The following is a 15,906-nucleotide window of genomic DNA, read 5'->3' on the forward strand; positions in this document are numbered from 1 at the left end:
TTTCACGTAGTTCTGATTTAACGTTTTTTTTCATTCTCAAATCACTTGTAGCTGCCCTATTAGATATTAACAATTATATTATGGTGCTTTCTATTGCTAAGTTTCCTGTTAGCTAGTACATAAAGTTATTGTAACTTAATGTACCAGTTTTGCAGTTCAGCACTAAAAAATAAGTGTAAATGAAAAAAAAAGCAAAGTACCTTTGTGATTTGAGAGTTTGGCAGTTATAAACAACCTCAACAATCTGATTATTACACGATAGATTAACCATCCTCTTAAATCGATAGGTTGATAAAGTGTGTAAACAATGATTATTCATGAAGAATTAAAAAATTATTTTTGCTTTCACTATGTTCAATATTAACATTGATTTCTTAATTGATTTTCTCCCTGCAGATCAACTATAATACATTACTCTATTTTGATATTCACAGAATATATTTTCGGCTAAGAATATTAACTATAATTGAATAATTAACTGCTTTATAAGTCAACATTGTTTAAATTAGCGGCAGATCCAGTGGGTAAATCTGGCGGCACAAATTTACCAATTGGCTGGATAGCTTTACGTTGCTCGGCTAATTTTCGCATTTCTTGCCTGAGCTTACCTAGAATCGCATGATTTGGCTGATTCACCGCGGCTTTACCTTGCAGTAATGTAATTTCTTGCTCCAATTGTTTTTTCTCTTTAAAAGATTTGACACTTCGAGAACCATAAAGCCTTAGTAAAGAGCCCCAAGATGTTATATGAGGATGCAGACGTTGTAAAATTGCTTGAGCTGCACGTTGTTTACCATCTTTTTTATTGCGACAAATCTAAAACATTTAATAATCATTGATAAAAGTTACAATCAATTCATCATTAAACATTTATCTCCCGATTAATATATTTACCACTGTAGCTTCGTGTTTTCCAACGCGCATTGTAAACTCATTGCGTTGATGCTTTAAAGTATTAACAGAGTAATTAATGTGCATGTCGCCTAAACCAAAATTTCTTTGTAGACAAGTAATTAGAATAGCATGTGGCGAAGGTTCGGTAGTTTTTGCACAAAATTCAGCAACTCTCGGATCGGTAATTGAGATCTCATCGAAAAATGATATATCAGCATCAGTATTTGCTTTATACGCTTTTATTGTGCGACTAGAATTTCCGCCAGTAGTGTCATTACTATTTTCCCCGGATATTTTATCTCTCATTTGAGGAATTAAAATTTCTAAAGTTTTTCTTGCTGCATTTGCTTTGGCTTGCTTTTTACTACTTCCAAACCCACTACCGTATTCCATATCGTTGATACACACTACGGCTGAATATGGAGTAGCAGCATTCTCTGTAATTTCAACATAGAGAAAATAAAATTCAAATATCTAATCCATCTATTTAAAATTTGTCCAAGCCTTACCTAATTCTTTAAATTTATAGGTCGGCTGCTTCTTTAAGGCATGCTGTACATACTCGTGCAATATACAAACATAGCTTTTACCAGAAGGATTCATTATCCAATGTTTTGGAGGTCTTTGTCCTCCATTATCTTCTCCGGAATTATTACCAGATCCTGTAGTACTTGGCGTCGTAACAGGAAATGTGATTAATTTTGTACCATCGGGTAGAGTAGGCCTTTCCAGTTGTTTTCGGTGTTTCTTATTTTTTGTAAATTTTCTACGGGCTGACCACGATCTAAAATTTATTTTAACATTAATCTTGAGTTAAATAATGTTAAAACTTGCTAAACATATTATGAAATTTGAAACTTACTGAAATCTCATTACTTTTATAGCTTTAAATCTAAAAACAGATTGGCAGTAGCTTCTAAGCTGCTCGCTGTCCAAAGAATGGGCTGCCCTGTTTTCTTGAATTGTTTCAATCTTTGCACTAGGGAGGCTTAAAGTTTCTGCGGCAGGCTCTTTGTTCTTTTCCTCTTCTTTTTCTTTCTCTTCGTCCAGCAATGCTCGCTTGTATTGAAGACAAGGTATGGCACTAACAGGTACTTCATGTTTCCTTACACTTCCTGGCCCAAGAAAATATGGCTTAGCAAGAGTACATACCCTACTTTGTTTATGCAAATATAAAGGCATTCCACTGTTATGAGTTACTTGCACCCATCCTTCAGGCAATACATCAAAGTGATTGTGACCAATTTCTAAAAAAATTTTGACATATTCAAAATTTTTCCAAAAAGATGAAGTGATAGAAATAATAGATAATTACCATCTAACACAAGTTTCTCTTTTTCTTCATAAGGCATAGTATCTTTCTTGTCTTTTTTCCGACTTTTAAACTCTTCGGGCAATCCTACCAAATGATAGAAAGCATATTGCACAATGCAAATCTTCAGAATTAACTTTTAAGTTTCAATCAATATATTTATTTACCTTCTTCAAGCATAGCTTCTATTTCTTCATCTGGAACATCAGAATCTGTACTTTCATCAGTCTCACTATCAATATCAGAACAATTATTATCCTGGTTTGTGTCTAAATCATCCAATACATCAAATTGTCTTAAATCATCAGTTGTTGAAATATTTTCCATTATCATATCTGTTGATTTTTGATTTTGGCTTAAATTACTTAAACTGGTGCTAAATGTTTCTTCAGAAAACTCTTCGATTATAGAATTATTCCAATGCTCATTGATATCACCATTACTATTATTATCTACCTCCATACATTCTCTGTCCATTACAGAGAGCAATTTTATGGAGCATGGTGAATCTTGATAAGGACAAGATAAAAATTTACTTGAGACGTTAGTAGAATCAGCTTTGTCATTTTCTGAACTTGGCGTAGACTCCAATACTTCCGTTACATTCAGTTCCTCTTCAGTTTCCATGATGTATAGATTTATCTGTTAGGCTACTATAAAGTATAAAAGATATCAAAAGAATATAATATTACATAGCATATACTGATTATTGACTTGGCTAATTTATTAACACTTTAGTAGGGATATTTAGATAAGCAAGCTTTGAGTACAATTTAAAGTTAAACAATATTTTATCAGTAAAATAAAATCCATTTGTAAAATATAGTTTAGTCAGTATTAGAAGCGTTGTATGGCCACACCACTTTCACCAATGAGGCCAAAGTCCAATCGATTTGGAACCATTTTCAAACGGTAACGAAAATTGGACATTTGCATTAGTGTTAGCAGTCTGTAGCCTATCACATTCATTGAAAATAAACTGTTGCAATTAATGATCATTAAAATCTACTTGCTTCAGATGTAACTTCATAAGCTCAGCTCATTAATCCCATTACTAGACAAGGACAACATTAACCAATTGTACCCTGTTACTAGATGGAAAAATTTGCTGGCATGTTATGGAATGTTGTATTTCTTTAACTGATGCAGCTAATCTCTGAAGTTTCTTAATAATTAAATCTATATAATGATATAATATAAAGATATAAATTGAGGATGAATAGTAGAATATGCATTTATGTAATCACAAATATGACTAAATATTATCAAAAATTTGTAGTATGTGATATAAGTAATTACAAATTAAGCATTTTAACAAAATTGATTTTATTTATATATATTTTAGACTTTTAAATTGTTATTAAACATGGTACATTTTAAATAAAGAATGCAATAATTGACATGTAATCCATAAGACAGATGATAAATGGAGCTCCAAAAGATAAGTAATGCAATTTTCCCTTCTACAAAGCAGTAAAACTTATTATATGGATGCATTCAATATTCATTATGAATCATATTCAATTTTATTAAATTAAGTATTCAGACACTACTGCATGATAATGTTCGTTTAATCAATTTTAGAAAATTTGAATTAACATAACAAAACAGTTGCGATTCAATTTTCATGGAAAATATGGCAACAATAAAATTTTACCTTTTAATAAGTCACTATAAGCACAACATAGCTTAATTGTTTACTACGTTTTGTATTAATATATAGTAAAATATTGGCTAAAAAAATTGCTACATAATTATTGCAAGTCTGCAAATTGTTAATAATTTACAAGAATAAAGATAATAAAGCACATGCCCCACAAAAATTCACAAACATCTCAATTTAATCAACCCTAAACAGTGCAGCCCTCGCCCTAAGGTTGGTAGTGGGCTGTGGGGCAACGAGGCCAACGAGCGCTCTCTTCTTTCTTGCCGTGCCAATACTGCCAATCCCGAGACCTGAATCCGTTGTAATCCGTTGTACTTACTACTTCCGTAGTAAAACGTTAAGGTGCAGGTAAAGCAGAGTGAAACTATAGAGTTTGACGTCATAAAAGTCGTTTCCAGGCATAAGAATAAAATGTATAGAGAGGTATTCTCTTATCGAAAAAAAGCTCGGACAAATGTTTCTGGTCTTTGCCTCTAAATCCAATGGCTCCAAATGCTAGCAAGTGCTAGTCTCGAATGAACAGTCACGAAACTGGTCGCGACGATCGCCACGGTCGCGTCGCGTCGCCGCCACCAGTCGCCAATCGCTAATAGTCGCTATCACACGCTATCACGTGAGGTCAGAAATCAGGGATGGTGTCCGATGATTTCGACGACTAGCAGGGAGGCGAGTCATATTTGAATTTCTCGTAAAAATCATTGACCTTTCATAGGCGACAGCCCAACAGGATCAAAAAATTATTTCGTAAGTTCTTGAATTAAAGCCATTCCATACATGATTCAACAATATCTTTAGTAGTGTTATCGAGTCAAAGTTCCCAATTACTGTTGCAAGTGACGTTGCCAACCGTATATTTTGTTCCGGCTATTCGACTAATGTGTCAAAGCTTGTATCTCTTGTACTCTCAAGTATTTTAAAGAGAAACCATATTACAGGGATATTGAACGTGATCGATTAAAAAAAGTTGTCTTCGTGTTTCTTGAACTGTTTGACATGGTGAGCATCGAATTATTGATTTTACCACAGAATGGTTGCTTACAGGACGCCATTTATCAGTGAGGAAAAGAATAATCAGAGTCTACCAGTTTTCTTATTAACCCTGTAAATTCCAAGGCCACTGCTTCATTTCACTGACGTTTCTCCCTATTTTACTTATTTTCCTATATCGATCGACGTAAGATTTGCGCGCGCCATTTCAGTATTAATTGTATGTCACGTGGAAAGCGCGCCTAATTACGTAACGTTGCTTGCCAGAGATGGCATCGCGCAATGAGCCACACCCCCTTCCTTCATTGATCTTTTATCAATTGAAATCTTGCCAAATGGAAAAGCTGACCCATACTCATTTAGGTATAATATAATTATTCGTACACCAGTCTCTTACTTTACATTACTTTTACGTTGGAGTAAAGTGATGAGAGATATATCTATAGATATATAGAACAACATTATACTTTTTTTTATTTCACCCTCATCACCGCTTTTATTGTTTATCTCGGCTCCAACACAAAAGCTCCCCTAAATTAATTCCTCGTTCAGGTGTATTTTAAAATGTTACTTTAAATAATTACTATTGTACAGGTCTGCAGGAAACTAAAGACTACAACCAATTGCCAAGATGACCGAGTATTGGTTAATATCAGCACCAGCGGATAAAACTTGTCAACAGACATATGAAACTTTAAACAATTTAACGTCGAAGCAGAACTCTTTATCCGTCAATTACAAATTCCACATACCAGATTTAAAAGTTGGAACCCTTGATCAACTGGTAGGCTTGTCAGACGATCTTGGAAAATTAGATGCATTCGTCGAGCAAGTTACGCGTAAAGTGGCGACCTACTTGGGAGAGGTCTTGGAAGACCAAAGGGATAAGCTTCATGAGAACCTATTGGCCAATAATAGTGAGTATAAGTTAGATTGTTTTTTGTTCCTTTTCGAAGATAGGATTTTTCCTAGATCGGTAGCTACTCGTCGTCATTTTATTGGGATGCAAACTACACAATGATACAAGGGTTTAGAAAAGTTTTGTTTCAGCATCACCAAACCCCGTTAACGGGACTGTCACATTTCTGTGCAGTAAATGAAATTACGAATGTCCCGTAAACGATATCTTGTGATATTGGAGCAAACGTAAAAGAGTGGAATAGTAAAGCTGAAAGGAGACGTTTTGCATTATCATTAGATTCGCGCATTAGGAATGGAATTTTTAAACCCTTGTGAAAATATATCGATTGATCATTTGTGTTCGATGTTCCAATTTAAGGAGGTTCTAGCACTACGTTGATGAGGGTAGGAGGGGGGGGGGGGAACAAGTACAGACAAAGTCTTCGATTGTTTTATTCAGTAATAATAAACGTTTGTTATTTTTTATTGCACATAACGAAATATTATTGGTAACAGTTAAAATTTCAAGGATTGAAAGTGAATAAAGCTATTTTTTTGTGACTCATGAAGATATGGTTACTTTAAAAAAAATTCTTGAAAACTCGTTATCGTTATGATCTAAATAATAAATTAATCAAAATATTCTTCCATTACACCTATGTCTTTTCAGTATTTTAATAATTTTTTTATTCATGAACCAGCAAGTTGAATAATTGAAATTTTGTAAGTTTGCTCTGATTTATATTTATTCACAATATTTTGATTCTTCTGCAAATACCTTAACTATACAGCCAACCGAGTTACAAACCTTCAAAGTTTTTAATTACAATTTGTACAATTTGTTCACGATCCAAAGGATCAAATGAATGGAAACTGCAAATGCGTTTTAATTTCATTTATTCAAAAACTTACGTTTTTTACTTAATTTTAATCGCAAATACTACAATGCTGGAACCTCCTTAAGAATAATATTAGCTCAGGAATGCCTAGACAAATCCAATGCATATAACACGGAACATGCACACTATTTTTTTATATATACTATAAAGCACAAGCGTACTATAAGTACAAATAGTAACCTTCGATAGGCGTTGGTTTGGTTTTTAAAAGCTGCAAAAGATCCTCTTCAAACCAGAAGAGAGTTTTCCTGCAGATTAACGATAGTGAGAAAAAAGCCTATAGAAAACTATAAACGAGACTCTAATATTTCCGAAGGAGAACGTTTCATTCTTAATAATCCTAGAATTATAAAATGCTTGTGTGCAATTTTGTTAATTACAACAGGAATTATAAATTACAACTATGGTGCGTACTATTACCTGATGTAGAGATTCATTCGAATGGTTTCATTTTTCATCCTTCCTTGAGTTAAAACATAAGCGATTTAGCAGCAAGGAGGACAGAAGCAGTTATGGTACATACCATGTTGTAAAGCTTTATCGTGGAATAAGTAACTGCAGAACGCTTATTATATTAACATCTTAATTCGGCAACTTGTTCATTTCAGTTGTTTTATTTGGATTCTTTTACTTTATTTGCTTTGTTTCATTGTTTCTTCACATTTTCTATCCCCTCTTTCGATTCTCAAGCATCCAACTCCTATTATTAACGTGCCTGGTTTGCCTTTGATTTTTTCGACCACATTAACCCTGTTCCCCTTTATCCTAAACGTTTTATTAACAATAATTGCTTTTATACGTGCACCAACAAAAATCTGATTATTCCATATTTTTGTGAATGTTTAAAATTTCAAAGAGGTATCTACGAGGAGCCCAAGAGAGGCCCTACGAATGCACTATTAACGAAAGATAATCATATAAAACTGAGAGAAAAAAAAGATCCGTATCGGAGGACGCAAGGAGTGACTCGGGTTACTGTGGTCATTCGTGCAATTATATAATTTGGCCCATCCTGAAAGATCTCATTTCTTTTGCTTTCCTCCGTTCAATTATTATTCAAAAAAATTACACAGTGAATTATGAATTTACCCAAATGCCTGAGATAACACGTTTTTATCCTCTCTCTCTCTCTGTTCCACCGAGCTTCAATTTCTGTTCAACATTAATTTCTATTCATCTACATTCTTTTCATTATTCGTTGCTTATTAAATATTGGAGTATTTAACGGTTTTAACGATGATGCACAAGCAACAATTGTGGATAATGACGAATGACAATCCAACGATTCGTGTTTCTTGATATATTTCTAATTAATAAAACTATTAATTCTTCAAGATGAATGCTATTCGCTGAAGGATGAAGAGGGAGTAAAGAGAGAGTGGAGAGGGGAAGGGGGGGGGGGGTTAAGGAAGAAAAGCCGATAAAAATAGTGAAAATATACGTTAAGTACTCTAGTTGTCATCTTGAGTTTATTCAGCGTTTCGTTTCGTCAGCATTGTCGTTAGGCGTTTGCGTAGGAAGCAATAATAGTTGATGCGAGTCGTAAGAAAGTGTCGCGAGAGGAGATTGGGACTGGGCTGTAATGGATAGGTCAGACATCGGTGGACGGCGAGGGTTCGAGTCCCGACGGTGGTTCGGACACCCCACCAAACACACCAGTTACTCCGTCGTACAAGAACTCGAGGGAGCACCGTGAGCACCTGCAGAGGAAGTTGGAAAAGAAATCCGATGCAGAGCCAGCCGCTTCTTTAGGTCAGCACCACCACTACAGCCGCCAGAAAAATCATAAATGCCACTTTCATCATTGCCAAAGCCGTCAACATTATTGCCACAATCATCATCAAAAACACAGGCATCAGCGTCATCACTACCATCATTATCATGAAAAAGTTCGAAAGAACTCGCCCGATGGCGCGAAGCAGTCATCCTCTTCTTCCTCATCAGCGCTGTCGTCGACATCCTCGTCTCCATCTCGTTCTCCAACGTTGTCTTTGTTTCCCTCGTCGGCATCGTCTTCTTCTTCTTCCTCCTCCGTTGCCGCCGCTTCTTCTGCCTCGTCCTCGCCATCCAAGCAACTGTTACCGTCATCGTTTCACTCAGCCTCGTTCTCATGCCCATCGTCGTCCACTCAAAAACGACAGAAACAGTGGTCGACCCACGGCGAGCAAACTCGAGATTCCAATGACTCCGCTCATTCCTGCTATCATGTCAATTGGTGTGTGTCGTCGAGTTTGTCAACACCGTTTGGCAGTAGCGCGCCGAGCGACGCTGGCGACGCGTCGCAGAGCGGGCATAACCCAACCGTTTCGTCGAGTAATGGCAGAGAGTGCAGAGAATCGCATATTGGGATTGGACGTTGTCATCGCTTGGTGGCGGCTGTCGCAAGTGCTACTTTAAAGAATAAGCACTCCATCAAGACTTGCCAGAGGAGGGAGTGCAAAGCTGCTTCGAAATGCAGATCGATGGGAGGGGAGAAAAGTTGTTCGTTTAAGGATGAAGAGGGTGTGAGGAGGAAGGAGTGGGATAATCATAATTTCGATGATGGTGATGATGATGATATTACCGATGTCGATGACGATGATCCGGACGAAGAGATTGATCAAGACAATGGCGCATTGCCCAATCCAGGTATCCTTCCCGTGTACCATCGACAAACCTATAACCTCAGTTGTTCACATTCGGTTCAATCGCGTACATGGCAGCTCACGTTTTATCCAATGAAGCATTCTTCCCTTGCACCCTGGACTCGCGTAGTACCGCTCTCTTATATTCTGTTTATCATTGCTTAAAACTCTGTAAAGCTATCTATCTTCCCCTTCTTTCTCTGCTCCACTCAATCCGCTCAATCATCCATACTTCACTCGCCATTCCTCGTTCATTCACTAGTGGTAATCGTTCATCGTTTTTGTGTGTGCGTCCAGACGTACAAGTAATGAAAGCTTTCTACACGACCGTGCGCGTCTCGCTCGGCACACTGAGATTAATGGAAAGGACAAAAGACAAACCCGAGTAGAAAGCTTTTGCTGCTCCTCATTGTTCACACCTACATGTCTACTTTTTATAAACTCGAGTGTGCACGCGTTAATTCAATCTTTGCCGAATGTTGATCAAACACAAGAGCAAAATGAGCAAAAAGGGAGATCGTTCATTATAGCCGCACATTTGATCAGTTATTATTAAATCAATATACAGCTTGAGATAACAGTAATTAATCTTGCAAATTCTGTGCGAGACTCCTTTTACTGTGCCTCTTGAGTGAAAAGTACAGTTTTTTCATGCAGAGCTAATCAGCTAGTTTTGGCTTACCAAGCTTGTTTATGTTTTCTTTCCTATAGGAACATTCCGTTGCAGTTCGACGTGCACAAAATAAACGAATTACAATGGGAAAAGTATATAAATACGAACGAATTAAAAATACCTAGAACTTTTCAGTTAAAGCAATAACAGTGTTTGTTTGTTTTTTACGAATGGTCGACCCTCTTTCTGCGGAAAGAGCTCTCTATTTCTTGCGTCCTCTCTGCTCAGTCAATCTCCAAAGAGATAAGCTTCAAATTTTAAAATTATCTTTTTCACATTTTTTGAATCACTAGAAATTAGCTTACTCTACGAAAAAATTATTTTTATACTGGCTTACTAAGTAATCGAAAATTTTGCATTTTTCAATAATAATAAAAAAGGCCCAATGATGAACACTTATTGGCTTGGAGCACTCGTATATTTGTGTATGCACTATGACATCAGACTACTCGTCACAAAAAGAAACGCGTTATTTCCACATTACAGCCTCGATTCTGCTTCCGATATGACATATATATTGTTTCTTGATTTATCCTAATTTAAATAAAGCAATACCAAAAAGGAAGGTTACGATATAGTATGCTATATATATACATATTTATACATAATATAAGAAACAGTAATTTTATAAATTACGTTACATAGTAAGGCACAATAACAATATTAACAAACAAACGATACGTTCACGAATTTATACAAAACATTGTCACGTGTAAGCATCAGCAGCTAGCATGGTCGATAGAACTTACATGCATCAAAGATATTTGCACGGTACACGTTAAAACCATTGTGTGTATACCAAAACGAAAGAAAACGTTTCCGTCTACATTTAAAAACGTATTATACACCTTTTCTTTATGCACTTCTGCATGTATACATCATTTCAACTTGGCTTCGTTGATGCCTTCAATCATTATAAACAGTAGGTTCCCTCATACTTTGTCTCCTTTAAATATCGTCATCATTCAGCCAATTTCTTGGCGTGTAAAAAATAACTTTTTCCCTAGTCCACAAATTTATCTCGAACTAAGAAATTAGTCCAGTTGCACGCGTGTCAGTTTTTTTGCATAAGCTTTCGATCGTGTAGTCTTTGTTGGCATTGATACCTTCTCTGAACAAACGTAAAAATTCATTTTGCAAACTGTTCGGTAAAAACAAATCGAGACTTCGTGTGTATTCAAAGAGGATAATCCTGAATGTACGTAGAAATAGAATATTGCTTAAGTGTACAATCATGAAGGGTTGGTAAAAGGGTACGGTTCATAGTTGAAAAAGAGCTAGAAAAACAATAGAGAAATAGCATGAAAGAGAAAGGTATTATATGTACTTGTTTTCCTTAATTATTATTATTTAAGTTTATTATGAATAATATATGTTAGCCGCATGCATCTAATTATTTTGAGGCTCTGTTAAAGTTTTTCGTTTAATAGCAAAACTCTTTAATTGTTATTAATATATGAATCTTTGTTAGGTGACTTGCCATCGTACATAACACGATTTCAATGGGACATGGCGAAATATCCAATCAAGCAATCATTGAGAAATATAGCTGATATTATCAGTAAACAAGTTGGCCAGATCGATGCCGATCTCAAGACGAAGTCTACCACCTACAACAACTTGAAAGGCAGTTTGCAGAATTTGGAAAAGAAGCAAACGTGAGTTTTATAAAATTTTTAATAATTAGTAAGTATAAGCTTGCTTTATTTCTCCTTGCAAATAAATATATTTATATTAACATGGGAAATGCTTTGTTCACACAGGGGAAGTCTTCTAACGAGAAATCTGGCAGACTTGGTTAAAAAGGAGCACTTTATTTTGGACAGCGAATACTTGTCCACACTGCTTGTAATTGTTCCGAAGTGAGTAATCATTTCAACATATAATGCCTATCTTCCGCATATCGGTGTTTTATTAAAGCGTCATAGTGACCAGTTTGTAATTTCAGAACAAGCTTCAACGATTGGTTTAGCGTGTACGAGAAGCTGACGGATATGATCGTACCTCGCAGTTCTCAGTTGATTACTCAGGATCCTGAATATGGATTATTTACAGTTACTTTATTCAAAAAGGTTATTGAAGAATTCAAGCTGCACGCGCGTGAAAAGAAGTTTATCGTTCGCGATTTTATCTACAACGAAGAAGAGTTAGCCGCAGGTAAGTAATCTACTCGATGACGAGAGCCGATCTTTTCAACCCCTAGGATAAATGACAAGTGACATTTATTGATTTGCTGTGATTAATAAATTCAGGAAAGAACGAGATCACCAAATTGGTGACCGACAAAAAGAAACAGTTTGGTCCGCTTGTCCGTTGGCTGAAGGTAAACTTTAGCGAATGCTTCTGTGCTTGGATTCATGTTAAAGCACTCCGAATCTTCGTCGAATCAGTCCTCAGGTAAAAATTTCCTCTTATATATATGCATTACTTTTACGTAAAAATATCCGCACAATCTGAGATCATATTCTGCTTCAATTTTGGACTCCAGGTATGGTTTACCAGTTAATTTCCAAGCAATTTTATTGCATCCACATAAAAAGTGTGCAAGACGATTACGTGATGTATTAAATCAACTTTACGCACATCTTGATTCTTCTACGGCACCCGGTGGTCAGTCAGGCAATCAAGATGTAAGTTATGCCTATCTACACCATAGTGATGATTATTGTATCTACTGGTAACTACTGGACGCTCACTACCCTTTTTATCATTTTAACAGAGCGTTGATATTCCTGGACTGGGTTTTGGCCAAAGTGACTACTATCCTTATGTCTACTACAAGATCAACGTAGACATGATCGATAACAAAGTTTAAATCACGACAGATTCGAATTTCTTCCTGCATTCGTCAGCTTCTTTGTCCTTCTAGATAGCAATCCTCTAGCGTCTTGGATGTCTAACAGGCAGGTGCGTAGTAGCCGTTACCCCGTGTTTTGTCTCTGATTTGCCCGATCTGTATATTTCATTAAGAAAACCTTTAACGACCTGTTTCTATTACTTTTAAAAGTCTTATGCCCCCTCCTTCCTCCACCCACCCAAATTGCCCGCACGAATTCTATTTTTCTAGCGAATAACAATGTACACAGAAAAGGGGGAAATTTATGGCGCGTGTGTGTGTGTGTGTGCGTGCGTGCGTGCGTGCGTGCGTGCGTGAGAGTGTGTTTAGTGTCAGACAGTCAGTTTGTGAAAAATTCGTACAAAACGCAAATGTGCATTCGTTCATGTAAACAATCATCGAATGATTGTTGCTTATCCCGTATCGATGGAAATTCCTCGATCACGATGAGAGTATTAACGTTCCTGTACGTTGAATTATTCTATAAATTTGTATCATATGTGATTCGAATATTATGGAACGAGTATTTGAGAAAGGATAGAAGTAAAATTCAGTTTCCATAAATCGGCCGGAAGTACATACGCAAGTGAAAATAAAGAAAGATATTCACGTCAATATACAAGTCTTAAACACTAAGCAAATTAAAGACGCCGAGAAAATATAGTATAATGCTCTGTAAAAATTAGCCTAAACTGTATATTATAATAATAATAAAGGTTGATCTTGATTTATTTCTGCCCTGTTAAGAGAGAACTGTTATGAGAGCAGAAAGAGCTGTGAAAATATTAAAGAAAAAAAAAGAAGAGAATTATGATAATGATAATAATAATTAGTATATACAATATTTAGATGATTCATATGTTATAACACAAATTTTCAATATATTTTTGTCTTTGCTATTATTCGCAGGAAGCAATTTTATGTGTCATGTCTATTTTTTAAAAAAGTATACGTGGCAAAGTTCATTCCAAAATTTTTACAGCGTATAAAATTATATATAAATGTATATTTATTGTTTCCTCGAATTATCTTGTATGTTAAAGATTGTTTTCTATCTTAGAAAAAATATATCACGTTGAGGTAATCGTTAAAAACAAACCTTTCTGTCAATCTTAAAAAAGCCATTGCGTTTAACAAAATCTACCATTCCTTTATTTACGTATCACTCATGAATAAATAAGGTCCAAAGTTAAAGAAGAAATCTGTATTCTATAATTCTAATGATGCAGTATTTACTTACTTTGTGAAATATTACTTTATAAACATTGAAGTTATACGTTATCATAAGGAATAAATAAAAAATGTCATTGTGCTGTTAATTATGTTTTAATCATTGCTGTGTCAGTTTCATTATTTGAGGTATATATTCTATAGTGCATTCTATTTACTGCTAAAATTATGTCAACAGGTATACTCATCCAAAGTCTTGCAAATTTGGATGAATATTTTGAATACTGAAAATTGGTGGGACTTTCTTCATTTTAAGGAATGAGAAACCTTTAGGATCCTTGTGATATGTTACTACTTTTTATCAGAGCCTAAAGGAAAACAAAAATTAGATAATGCAAACATAAAGAATTGATCAAAAAAAGAATGTATAGATTAACAATTTCTTACATGTAAATTATCAATATCTTGGTCCCAATCTTGTTTTCCAATTAACTCTATTGCTTTCACAAATAAATCTGTAACTTTGCTAACATTCTCCTTAAACACCTTAAGAACATCCACAGCATGAACGTTTTCATCATTTTCCCTCCAGCAGTCATAATCCGTAGCCATAGCAACAGCTGTATAAAGAAGACCTGCTTCTTTTGCTAAAATGACCTAGGGTTGAAAATATGTTAATTGACAAAAACAAAGCTTGTAATAAATGGGAAAGTTATGGTACTTTTATGATCCTACCTCTGGGCAGATGGTCATGTTAACTAAATGCCCACCCCACATCCTGAAGGCATTGCTTTCAGCCTTGGAAGAAAATCTTGGTCCCTCAATAGTCACAACTGTACCTCCTTTTCTTATATCTATTCCTAACTCTTTGGCAGCTTGTAATACTATTTCAGAAGTTTGTGGATCAAATACTGGTTCCATGGGTAAATGACAAACACCAGAGTAACTAGATGAAGTGTTGTCGAAGAAAGTTCCTTTCCTAGATATTGTTCTATCCAAGAAGCTGTCAGGTAAAACTAATTGCCCTCTGTTGATAGATTCAATCAATGAGCCACAGGCAGTTGAAGCCAGAATGTGGGTACAACCTGACAGACGTAAAGCTTCTATGTTAGCACGATAATTAATATTGCTAGGACTCAATTTATGGCCATCTCCATGTCTGGATAGCAATACTACATCAACTCCTCCTATACACCCATGGTAGAGATTGCCAGATGGATATCCAAAATCATTTTTAGCATTCTCCAATTTTGTTACATCTTTATGAATGAAAATTTGACTAGGCGAATCGTCAAGACCGGATCCACCAATTATTCCTACCTGATAAAAGAAAGATGGTTACATTGTGATCAAAGAGTATTTAAAATAAAGATACCTTAATTTGATATTTCGGCATAATACAAGATTGATGGAAAGTCTTCTACAGACTGAAAACCTAAAATTTGTGTGAATGCTTGCGTTGAATTGATAGCTGCCAATAATTGCTGATTAGATAAAACGGTGACAGCAAAGATAAGAGGTGAGAAAAGCGCCAACACAGCACAGTAGCGTAGAATGTAGATTGTAGACTACTTATGTCAATTAAATGTACTATATAATATATCAGGTACACTTATCAGCGACCAATCATAAGGAACTGTAGAATGGCGGCTGATTTGAAAAATTAGTGCGCGTATTCGTGCCTCTACAAATCTACTGTATAATTACTTACGTTTGTCATTGCGATAACAAAACAGGAAAACGTGTCTAAGAAAAAAACTGGTAGAAACAACATTTTTTGTACTTGGTTTTTTCTTCTAGCGCTGCCAGTTTCTTTTATCACTCTTTTTTCGTTTCATTGTCAACAACATTTCTTCTCTCTCTCCCTCTATCTTGGTTTTTCCTAAGAATTAGCGAAATCGAAGTAGTCAATGTTACACGTAGTCAATAAAGGATGACGCACATG

The 15,906-nt window shown here is 35.5% G+C and overlaps 3 protein-coding genes across 5 annotated transcripts; 1 reads left to right on the forward strand and 2 right to left on the reverse strand.

Annotated features, from left to right (window-relative positions):
• Positions 1 to 135: 135 nt before the first annotated feature.
• On the reverse strand, positions 136 to 4,250 carry pasha (partner of drosha). Of its 3 annotated transcripts, none has more exons than XM_066747545.1 (7): positions 4,039 to 4,250; positions 2,374 to 2,856; positions 2,210 to 2,293; positions 1,757 to 2,141; positions 1,404 to 1,678; positions 895 to 1,331; positions 136 to 816 (listed from the first exon to the last, which is right to left on the reverse strand). In XM_066747545.1, exons 2-7 carry the CDS (start codon positions 2,831 to 2,833, stop codon positions 484 to 486), a joined length of 1,974 nt encoding a protein of 657 aa, XP_066603642.1. In that variant the 5' UTR covers positions 2,834 to 2,856; positions 4,039 to 4,250; the 3' UTR covers positions 136 to 483. The 3 variants fall into 3 exon arrangements, with proteins under 3 accessions (XP_066603642.1, XP_066603641.1, XP_066603640.1); XM_066747544.1 differs by having other exon boundaries at positions 3,864 to 4,250; XM_066747543.1 differs by having other exon boundaries at positions 2,374 to 2,859; positions 3,864 to 4,250.
• A 200-nt stretch (positions 4,251 to 4,450) lies between these two features.
• Positions 4,451 to 13,522, forward strand: Vha44 (V-type proton ATPase subunit Vha44). The gene is made up of 9 exons (XM_066747542.1): positions 4,451 to 4,616; positions 5,454 to 5,776; positions 8,249 to 9,286; positions 11,427 to 11,613; positions 11,719 to 11,817; positions 11,904 to 12,112; positions 12,208 to 12,352; positions 12,444 to 12,585; positions 12,675 to 13,522. The coding sequence occupies exons 2-9, from the start codon at positions 5,491 to 5,493 to the stop codon at positions 12,768 to 12,770; spliced, it is 2,202 nt and encodes a 733-aa protein (XP_066603639.1). The 5' UTR covers positions 4,451 to 4,616; positions 5,454 to 5,490; the 3' UTR covers positions 12,771 to 13,522.
• A 576-nt stretch (positions 13,523 to 14,098) lies between these two features.
• Mtap (Methylthioadenosine phosphorylase) lies at positions 14,099 to 15,880 on the reverse strand. Its single transcript, XM_066747574.1, has 4 exons — positions 15,337 to 15,880; positions 14,697 to 15,281; positions 14,409 to 14,618; positions 14,099 to 14,329 (listed from the first exon to the last, which is right to left on the reverse strand). Exons 1-4 carry the CDS (start codon positions 15,355 to 15,357, stop codon positions 14,291 to 14,293), a joined length of 855 nt encoding a protein of 284 aa, XP_066603671.1. The 5' UTR covers positions 15,358 to 15,880; the 3' UTR covers positions 14,099 to 14,290.
• Positions 15,881 to 15,906: the final 26 nt, after the last annotated feature.

The sequence above is a fragment of the Prorops nasuta genome, unplaced genomic scaffold, assembly GCF_024137725.1.
Source record: "Prorops nasuta isolate Cenicafe-Biocafe unplaced genomic scaffold, Cenicafe_Pnas_1.2 PNAS00003, whole genome shotgun sequence".
In the NCBI taxonomy this organism is placed as follows: Eukaryota; Metazoa; Arthropoda; class Insecta; order Hymenoptera; family Bethylidae; genus Prorops; species Prorops nasuta.

Excerpts from the sequence above, each read along its gene's own strand:
- Mtap (XM_066747574.1), bottom strand. The coding sequence starts at position 15,357 with ATGCCGAAATATCAAATTAAG. Across the intron at positions 15,282-15,336 it reads TGCCGAAATATCAAATTAAG|GTAGGAATAATTGGTGGATC; the intron begins GTATCTTTATTT and ends TTCTTTTATCAG. Across the intron at positions 14,619-14,696 it reads ACATGACCATCTGCCCAGAG|GTCATTTTAGCAAAAGAAGC; the intron begins GTAGGATCATAA and ends TTTCAACCCTAG.
- pasha (XM_066747545.1), bottom strand. The coding sequence starts at position 2,833 with ATGGAAACTGAAGAGGAACTGAATGTAACGGAAGTATTGGAGTCTACG. Across the intron at positions 2,142-2,209 it reads AGAGAAACTTGTGTTAGATG|AAATTGGTCACAATCACTTT; the intron begins GTAATTATCTAT and ends AAATTTTTTTAG. Across the intron at positions 1,332-1,403 it reads CTATAAATTTAAAGAATTAG|AGAATGCTGCTACTCCATAT; the intron begins GTAAGGCTTGGA and ends TTGAAATTACAG.
- Vha44 (XM_066747542.1), top strand. The coding sequence starts at position 5,491 with ATGACCGAGTATTGGTTAATATCAGCACCAGCGGATAAAACTTGTCAA. Across the intron at positions 12,353-12,443 it reads TTCGTCGAATCAGTCCTCAG|GTATGGTTTACCAGTTAATT; the intron begins GTAAAAATTTCC and ends TTTGGACTCCAG. Across the intron at positions 12,586-12,674 it reads GTCAGTCAGGCAATCAAGAT|AGCGTTGATATTCCTGGACT; the intron begins GTAAGTTATGCC and ends TCATTTTAACAG.